Source organism: Cottoperca gobio, chromosome 13 (assembly GCF_900634415.1).
Source record: "Cottoperca gobio chromosome 13, fCotGob3.1, whole genome shotgun sequence".
Lineage (NCBI taxonomy): Eukaryota > Metazoa > Chordata > Actinopteri > Perciformes > Bovichtidae > Cottoperca > Cottoperca gobio.
In genome coordinates this window covers 6,212,645-6,222,508 of record NC_041367.1, presented here as the reverse complement: position 1 = coordinate 6,222,508, position 9,864 = coordinate 6,212,645, and the positions used below count along the sequence as shown (strand labels likewise).

General features: G+C 44.5%; 2 protein-coding genes across 3 annotated transcripts in view; both read left to right on the top strand.

The window, feature by feature from the left end:
- Window positions 1-1,413: 1,413 nt before the first annotated feature.
- Window positions 1,414-3,531, top strand: LOC115018103 (gastrula zinc finger protein XlCGF49.1-like). Its single transcript, XM_029446919.1, has one exon. The coding sequence runs from the start codon at window positions 1,705-1,707 to the stop codon at window positions 2,530-2,532; it is 828 nt and encodes a 275-aa protein (XP_029302779.1). The 5' UTR covers window positions 1,414-1,704; the 3' UTR covers window positions 2,533-3,531.
- The window catches only part of LOC115018102 (gastrula zinc finger protein XlCGF8.2DB-like), a 13,525-nt gene continuing 5,074 nt past the window's right edge, over window positions 1,414-9,864 (top strand). The window contains exon 1 of one of the 2 annotated variants that reach the window (XM_029446918.1): window positions 1,414-1,566. The gene's annotated coding sequence lies outside the window, so the exon portion shown is untranslated. Of the gene's footprint in view, window positions 1,583-9,864 lie in introns of both variants that reach the window. The other variant, XM_029446917.1, reaches the window with a different exon arrangement.

Sequence of the window (9,864 nt, the reverse complement as noted above, 5' to 3'; positions counted from 1 at the left end):
GTGCTGCTGCCTGACAAATAGTCCTCCAGGTTCCTGTTTACATCAGAATCACTATTATGTACCAATATGTTTATTATTTTACAATGTAAAAATATTTGAACACCTCACAATATAGTGCAACATAATAACAGCACATAGCAACGTACTGCATATATTTTCATCTTGACTAATAACATAATGTGAGGAGAGATTCCTCTGTTCAATTAATGGGCATTAATGATGTATTTAGGCAGAGACAAAGCAGACCTTTAAACAGTTAACATCAAGGATCTACAGTACAGCAGTCAACAAAGACGCTGTGATTGGAAGTCACCTTTTTATATTGAATTGGTAAAGTGATGTTCAGGTGGTAAGTTATTGGAGGAAGTGACAGGATACACAGTCACAGTCAAAATAAAACTTCCTAGAACTGAGTCCGAAGCGAAAATGTACTGCAGCAAAAGAGAGAAGAGATGTAAATACTGTGGTTCAGCAGCACGGACAGCTCCTCACATAACACAATGTAGAGCAGTTTGAACACTTCAACATAGTTGGACATGATTTATGGATGCTGAGACGGAGAGAAATTAAGGCCTGGACAGGAGATAGTAACCTTATCCTGCCCACACACACACACACACACACACACACACACACACACACACACACACACACACACACACACACACACACAGCAAATGTAATTTCCATTTAACTGAAAGTCAGGCAATGTGGGATATGTTTCTTTGGTGAATTACCACATAAGTCATTTCTATTGTTTATCAGACTTTGTTTAAAGAGCCTATGGACATAATAGGAAATAGATAGATGAATGTTTAGATGATTCAAACATATGGTCTATAGATGATTCTAGTCCACCCTCCGACACAGTAGGTGGCGGTAATTCATTCTTACGCTGGTTGCCACCCGCCGTAAAACCAACGAAGAAGAAGAAGAAGCCATGCAGCGGAATTAAACAGTACAGCCACTATTATCGTTAGCTCAGCTCTCTGGATGTATGAAACTAGCAGAGAGACGAAGTTGTCGTCGTTGCGTGAATGAATAGTTGACTGAGTTAAGCAACAATGTCTTCAGTTGAGTGTTTGAGAGAGTTTGTCAACGAGCGACTAAATGCTGCTGCTGAAGAAATATTCGGAGTTTTTCAAGAAGCTGTCGTCGAGTACGAGGCAGAGATCGATCGTCTGCGCAGACTGCTGGATGTCGTTTGGAAACCCGAAATAAAGTTACACAGGATAGGTGTGTGAAATGTAATAACACAATACGGAGGAATTTGATGCATATTTAACCCCATGTGTTTTAATAGATTACGTTACTGGTACTAATTTGCTCCATTGTCTGCATTTTGTTTTACTTTGCCACCACAGTAGTATCCTGATCCTTTTGTTCTCTGTCCCTCCAGAGCTCCCACAGCAACATGTCTGTAAGGAGGAGGAGGTTCTCTCTGACCAGCAGCTCTGTGTTCAGGAGAGGAACTCCAGTCTGGACCAAGAGGACCCAGAGCCTCCACAGATTAAAGAGGAGCAGGAGGAACTCTTTGTCTACCAGCTCCTCGGTCACAACTCTCATGTAGCTGAGAGCCAAGATCAGAAAGGAGGCAAGCATGGAGACTCAGGCTCAACTAGAAATGCAGAGCCACATCAACAGAATCTACATCACGAAAGCATAAGTCACAGTAACAATGTAGACAACCCTAACCTGTCAGAGATGCACTGTGATACTCACACAGGTAAACAGCCTTTAAAATGTGACACATGTGGAAAAGACTTTAAGTATAAAGCATCACTAGAGACGCATATAAGAAACCACACAGATAAGAAGCTGTTTGTGTGCGAAACATGTGGGAAAGTTTTCAGAAATAATAGTACCTTGGTAAGGCACATGAGAATCCACACAGGTGAGAAGCCATATTCTTGTAAAACATGCAAAAGAAATTTCCAGCATACTAATAAACTGAAACTCCACATGATGACCCACACAGGTGAGAAGCCATATTGTTGTAAAACATGCAAAAAGAAATTCCGGCGCAATTATGCCTTGAAAGTCCACATGTGGACCCACACAGGAGAGAAGCCATATTCTTGCAAAATATGTGGGAATAGATTTACGAGTAAACAAACATTGGACTCTCATACAAGAATCCACACAGGTGTGAAGCCATATTCCTGCAACACGTGTGGGAAAAGGTTTTTTCGGAAATCAACATTGAACTGTCATACAAGAATCCACACAGGTGAGAAGCCATATTGTTGTAAAACATGCAAAAAACAATTCCAGCGTAATTATAAACTGAAACTCCACATGAGGACCCACACAGGAGAGAAGCCATATTCTTGCAAAGTATGTGGGAATGGATTTGCTCATAAATCAACATTGAACTCTCATACAAGAATCCACACAGGTGAGAAGCCATATTGTTGTAAAACATGCAAAAAACAATTCCAGCGTAATTATACATTGAAAGTCCACATGAGGACCCACATGGGGGAAAAGCTGCATCTCTGCAGCACAGAGGTTCCAGAGATTAAAGAGTAACAGGAGGAACTAAAAGGAGTTTGACACTCCTCACTTCAGGGTTACACTCTGTAATAAGTGTTGGGTTACACACTATGTCTACACACTACCTCAGCAATGAGGTCACTGAGGTTATTTCTTCGTTAGAGGAAGATTGTCCATCTGTTTTGGGTTATTGGATTGCAATGGGATAGTGCTTGATCACCTGAACGTACAGGTGTAAATGCAGCAGAGATAGAGGATATGGCTGGTGGGATGCTGGGCTTCAGAAGCTCACGTGTAATGCATACTGGTACATGCAGGCAGTCCCTGCACGGCTCCGCGAGCAGGAGAACTCAGCTTTAGGATTCAGGGGATCTATTGGCAGAAATGGAATATAGTATTCATAACTGTGTTTTCTTTCGTCTATAATCACCTGAAACTAAGAATCGTTGTGTTTTCATTAGATTAGAACGAGCCCTTCATATCTACATGAGGAGCGTGTCCTCTTCCACTGAGACCCCCATGTTGCCTCTTTAGTATCCCAGAACCTTTTTAAGGGGAAAGTTAATGTTGTAACTGACAATGATGAACACTGTTAACCAAGATGAATGTTACTGCATTGTATGCAACGATGACACTGAGCATGGATGATTGTAGCAACACTGTTAATATAATGTGTTATACTGCTGCACATTGTTTGGAGACTGACTGACAGAACATATTGCTGGAAAGGCCAGAAGTTATAGAAGCTTAAGGAGAACGTATTCATATCACACATGTTTGTTACCAACCATGCATCACATTGTACGCTTTGTAAATAATGAATGTGTGTATACATTGTCTTGAAGAGATGCTATGAAGTAATTTCTTTCTAAATTCCGCAAACATATTGTGACTTTAGAAAAATGTATACCAGTCAAATGTTAACGTTCATTAATATTTTCTTTTGTTTTTTCAGTTGACATTTATTTTGTAAATGCGTTTGTATGAACATGGAGATAATGGTACGTGTTGTATTTCATGTAGTAATTACAATAAATGAATCTACTTCCCTTAAAGATCTCCTTTATTTCTATTAAATGAGCTAATATGGTAATTCAGCTTCACCAGCAACAGCATGCTGATGGAGCAGCATCATTAATGGGAACTAGCTGGTAGACCAGCACCGCTGGTTGAGAGGCTTTCTAGTCCTCTCAGAGCGTACATTGATTTAATACTTTTTATTAGAGAATGGGACGAGGGGTGGGGATGAACTTTGAAAAAAACAACGAAGAAGACGACATCCAAAATGACATCTGCAGTAGAAAAAGTGGAAGAATGAGAATTCAAACCATCAATTTAAAAAGATACCATTAACTAGATACGAACCAAGACACTTGAGAACTTTGACAGACCAGTGAGTAAGATAGAGAGAAAGAAGACACAAATATATACACATAAATAAAATATATATAAACACCTTAAAACATCCAATTAGCTTTCCCATTTACCAGAACAAGGACACAGCATGTGGTTTCCACTGAATCCTCCCCAACACACACACATCCTTAGAAGATATGGCTCCATACAGGTCCGTACTAACAGCACAATTTAACATCAGGGAATAAAAGACAACTGAGTGACAGAGACAGACGAGAAAACATGTTTACATTATTTTATTATAGTAATAACAGGTATGATGTGTACAGTATGCAACATTAGCTAAAAGTAGCAGCATGTCTGTAGCCAGCTGTAGTAGCAGGTTTATTTGCACTGAACTGAATCAGTGAGACTATGATCAGAACAACAACAGGCCTCCAGTAAAACACCATGAGGAGCCTAGTTGCTGTAAATACGTTGCTACAGGAACCTGTGAGAAGATGAAATATGAACCTGGACGTCTAGTTTGAAGCTTATCAAACATCAAGACTCTGCAGTTTATGCTCCTTTGAGACAGGAGGAGGAAACGCAGCACAAATGACCCGACGAACTGCAACTGACAACATCACTTATTTCTCTCCAGCTGTTTGTGAAGCCACTGACACAGTCACTGGACAGGATGACTCAGGAAACACTAGCAACACTTCAGTTATTGTAACTGTTCAAACTCACACTATTGTATGGAACATAATTAAACACCTGCACTTAAATAAATCTAAACATGTTAAAGATCTCAAAATATATAACTATAAGGTCACTTTGAATGATTAAGACGAAACAAATTAATGTATAGACAGGCTGATCAATATTGTAAATTAAATCTAAAGAGGATCATTAAAAATGAATCCTTGAAACTTTCCTGAGATAACTAAATGTTGAAGCTGCTAGTTGTAATCAACCTTCCCCTCCCAGACCTTCCAACATTTACTGGCACTCATCAGATTAGATTAGTCCAGCGATGGTTCACTAAACGACACGTGCTCACTGAGCCATGGAGGGTCAACGGACTAAGCGGAGACAACATTGATTTATAGTCTCAAGTTCAGCATCACATTAGAGTGAAATAACTGTTCTATTAGGAAACAGGCAGAGACAGTGAAGCTGTTACCTTCATTAAGATTAGATGGAGTCACATTGAATTATCACTATGGAGAAAGAACAACTAACACAGTACATCATGACTTCAACACCGAAGTGGCTGGCATCCCAAAAACCTTCACAGTAAAATAACGACTGCATGAAGTCAGTCAGCAGACAGTAGACTTCAGAGGAGAGAGTACGAGTTGTTCAAGTAACCACAGATGATATTTACTGCACTTCTGTTCAAAAGGAAACAGAGGTTTAGTGGTGTGAGTACGGTACATCACAGAGGAGCTGATGGAAGATGAACAAAGAACAAATAGACTAACAGCTGTATTTGTGGTCCTGTGGTAAATACTCTGCTGGCAGCAAAGAGACACGAGTCACAGGATGAAGACAGAAGAGTGAGCGTCGCATCACAGCGGTTTGTCAAAGTCTACTTTATACTGGACACATTGTCAGACTAGGGGAGAGCAGGTAGCAACATGTCCCGCTTCATTTAACCAGAGTGAAGAGTTAGAAATGTCACTTAATGTAGTCCAATCCTGACATTACAAACAGATGATTCTTCATCAATATAACAAAATAAACTATATTTTGCAATAATCAGTACATGTCTATGTGTTGATTCAACCAGTATTTGTTGATGTTTTGCTGCAGCATGTTCTCTGTCAGGAGAGTATGGACAGCACAGCTCTGCTCCTTAATCACAGAGCAAAGGGAATGTTCATTAGTGTTCATTGTAGCTCATCTTCAGAGTCCTCACAACCAAAATGGTGGCTAGAAAAGGTTTTTCACCTCCAGAGTGCAATGGCTGAAAAACTAACTCTTCTCCTCTCTCTCTACACCCTGTTCTCCCTGACATGTAATCAAGCTGTAACCCTGAAGCAGCTGCACAGGTTTGGGACACAGGCAGATACTCAGCGTAACAGCACAGCAGACAAGGATCAGGCAAGGGCAGAATCGAGTCACGGACACAAGGTCGAGGAAGCCGGGGAATCAAACGCTTGGGAAACAGGAAGACGGGACTAATGCTGGAACTCTTGACATCGAAGTACGAAGACAAACTGGCAACGAGAGACAAACAAAACAGACTCTATATACACACACCAAGAAGTGAGAGGGAACGAGACACAGGTGAGGACACTATTGAACAGATTGGGAACACCTGGGGGTAGGAAGTAGAAACAACAGAGAACAGGTAATTACCAAAATAAAACAGGAAGTACAAACACAACACAAAACATCTAACAAACAGGCCGAGACCTAATAGTACCCCCCCCCCCCCTCCCTCTAGGGACGGCACCTGACGTCCCAGGTGCATCAGGATGCTGGCGTTGGAAATCCTTGATTAGAGTATGGTCCACAATGTTCTTGGTAGGCACCCACTGTCTCTCCTCAGGACCATACCCCTCCCAATCCACCAGGTATTGACGACCCCTACTTCTCTTTCTCACCGCCAGGAGACGCTTGACCATGTAGACGTTCGCCCCCTCGAAGAACCGGGGGGGAGCTGGGGTTTGGTTGTGGGAACCAAATTACTCTCCTTCACAGGTTTTATTCTAGACACAAGGTGGGATGTACTCTCATGGACCGTGGTAATTGCAGCCTTACTGGGTGCAGGGATTTTCCTCTTATCAGCTGCCCTTTTATAGGTGGCGGAGCTGCGAAGGAGAGCTTATCATACGCACACTGGAAAGGGGACAAACCAGAAGAAGAGACAGGTAAGGTATTATGGGCATACTCATCCCAGATTAGGTGCTTGCTCCAGGTTGTGGGGTTCTGGGAGGAGACACCGTAGACAAGTCTCTAACTCCTGGTTCGTCCTCTCAGACTGTCCGTTCGACTGGGGATGGTACCCAGATGTAAGGCTAACCTTGGCTCCCAAAAGTTACAAAAATCTTTCCAAAAACAAGAAACAAATTGAGGACCCCGATCGGAAACCACATACCTCGGGAAACTATGGATCCTGAATATGTACCTCCGCCGTCTCTTTCGCCGATGGAAGTTTGGGCAATGCAATGAAATGTGCCATTTTACTGAACCTGTCAACCACGGTTAGGATAGTGGATTGTCCCTCCGAAATGGGTAGTCCAGTGACGAAATCCATAGAAATCTCTGCCCAAGGACGATGTGGCACTTGAAGGGTTCGTAGAAGACCCGATGGCGGTTGACGTGAGGACTTGTTGCGTGCACATACCGGACAGGCAGCCACGTACTCCCTGACCGCCCTCTCCATGGACGGCCACCAGAACCTGCTGCCGAATGACGAACAGGGTCCGCCGAACCCCGGGATGACAGGAAACGAGGGATGTATGGGCCCAATGAATCACCTGTGGCCACAACTGCTCTGGCACAAACAGACGATTATCGGGACCCCCCTCAGGAATCAGAATGTCTATATTGGCCTTTCTCACCTTCTCCTCCATTCCCCAGGTTACCGCTCCCACAACACGAGAAGGCGACAACACGAATGAAGGGAGTCTGGGGGTCGGGTTGGGATCAAAAAGGCGGGCTAGTGTGTCCGCCTTAATGTTCTTAGACCCCGGCCGATAGGTTAGTGTGAACTTGAAGCGGGTGAAAAAACAAAGCCCATCGGGCTTGCCGGGAATTCAGTCTCTTCGCCGACTGAATGTACTGCAAGTTCTTGTGGTCCGTAAGAACCAGGAATGGCTGCTCTGATGCTTCCAGCCAGTGACGCCATTCCTCGAGCGCCACCTTAATTGCAAGTAACTTCCTGTTGCCGACATCGTAATTTATTTCTGCTGGTGACAGCTTCTTTGACAAAAATGCACATGGGTGCAATTTATTGTCTGAAATAGATTGTTGGGACAGAACTGCTCCCACCCCCACATCTGACGCATCCACCTCCACCACAAACTGTCTCTGGGGTCTGGCAAAGTCAGGATGGGAGCGGAAACGAAGCTTATCTTCAGTCGTTGAAATGCCTTCTCAGCCCCCTCATTCCAACAGAACTTGACACAAAGCGATGTCAAGGCGTTTAGAGGCGATAAGTTTGAAAACCCCAGGAATCTTTGCACCAGCTTCCGACTGGTGGGGGTAGGCCACTGAGTGACCGCACTGACCTTCGCCTCATCCATTTGAATGCTATCCTCAGCGATGATAAATCCCAGAAACGAAACAGTCTTGACGTGGAACTCACATTTCTCCGCCTTAACAAACAGCAGGTTGTCGAGAAGGCGTCGTAACACTTGACCGACGTGCTGTATGTGGGTCTCCTCATCTAGTGAAAAAATGAGGATATCATCCAGATACACAAACACAAATCGATTAAGCATATCCTGGAGAACGTCATTAACCAGGGCCTGAAACACCGTTGGAGCGTTGGTCAGTCCAAAAGGCATTACAAGGTATTCGTAGTGTCCACTGGGAGTATTGAATGCGGTCTTCCACTCACCCCCCTCCCTTATCCTCACCAAATGATACGCGTTGCGTAGGTCCAGTTTGGTGAATATCTTGGCCCCTTGTAACAGCTCAAATACCGAAGAAATAAGTGGAAGGGGATACCGATTCTTCACAGTGATTTTGTTCAAACCCCGATAGTCAATACAGGGTCGTAGGGACTTGTACTTCTTCTCCACGAAAAAGAATCCCACACCAGCGGGTGAAGACGAAGGACGAATAATCCCAGCTTCCAAGGCTTCCTTGATGTACTCCCTCAGTCTCTCTCTCTGGCGCAGACAGGGAATACAAATGACCCTTCGGAGGTGCAGCGCCTGGAAGTAGGTCAACCGGGCAGTCACATTCTCGGTGAGGTGGCAGAGACGTGGCCCGGGTCTTACTAAAGACCTCTTTAAGCCCAAAGTAGCACGTCGGAACCTTGGGCAAATCCGGAAAGTCCTTCTCCAGTCTTCCACTGGGTCTTTTGTCCAAAGTAGTCATTCCCAGACCTCGTTCCTTGCAGTTGCACAGGTTGAGTGATATGGGAAACTCGACACAGTACTCTGTCGTCCAGAGCCTTGGCCTCCAACACCTAGGGTAATGAGTGCAACTTCAAACCCAACCTCTTAGCCATTCCCTCATCCATAAAACTCTCATCTGCTCCGGAATCGATCAGCACGGGATGAATCATGGTCTCTGACGACAAGATGAGCGTGGCAGATGTCAGCGCTCGAGAGGGTCCTCCTCCAGAAACTGCTCGGCTCACCAGTGCCCTCTTTACTGGTGAGCCTTGACTTTTACTGGACACCTATTAACAAAATGTCCAAACTCAGAGCAATAGATGCAGTGACCCTCTCTCATCCGGTGCTGTCTCTCCGCTTGAGACAGTCTGGTGCGGCCCAACTGCATCTCCTCGTCTGGTGAGGTTACTGTCACCGAATAAGGTGGTCTCTGAATCCGAGAATACCCCGGACCTTAGGCGAAAGTGTGACCGGAACCACCCCGTCCCTCGTATCTGTGAGCTGCGACCGTTGATAGTCCTCGTTCCCGTTCTCTCTCCCGGAATCCCGGAATAAGACAGTCCAGACCTGTGGGCAATTCCAATGGTGCTAGCTCATCCTTGATACGATCAGAGAGTCTACTCCTGAATGCGTCGAACAACGCCTGCTCATTCCATCCACTGTCGGCCACCAATGTCCTGAATTCCACAGCATAGTCCGAAGTCAGCCGGTTCCCCTGTCGAATACTGGTGAGTGCACGGGCTGCCTCTCGACCCGGAGCCGTGTGGTCGAAGATCTTCCTTAGAATCTCTGTGAAGGCTCCTAAGGATTGACAAATTGGTGCCTCGCTGGCCCATTCTGCCGTAGCCCAAGCCTCCGCCCGTCCTGACAGGTAAGAAATCACATACGCCACCTTGGAACGCTCCGTTGGAAAAGAAGCAGCTTGTAATTCAAAATGTAAATAACATTG

Excerpts from the sequence above, each read along its gene's own strand:
- LOC115018103 (XM_029446919.1), top strand. The coding sequence starts at position 1,705 with ATGCACTGTGATACTCACACAGGTAAACAGCCTTTAAAATGTGACACA.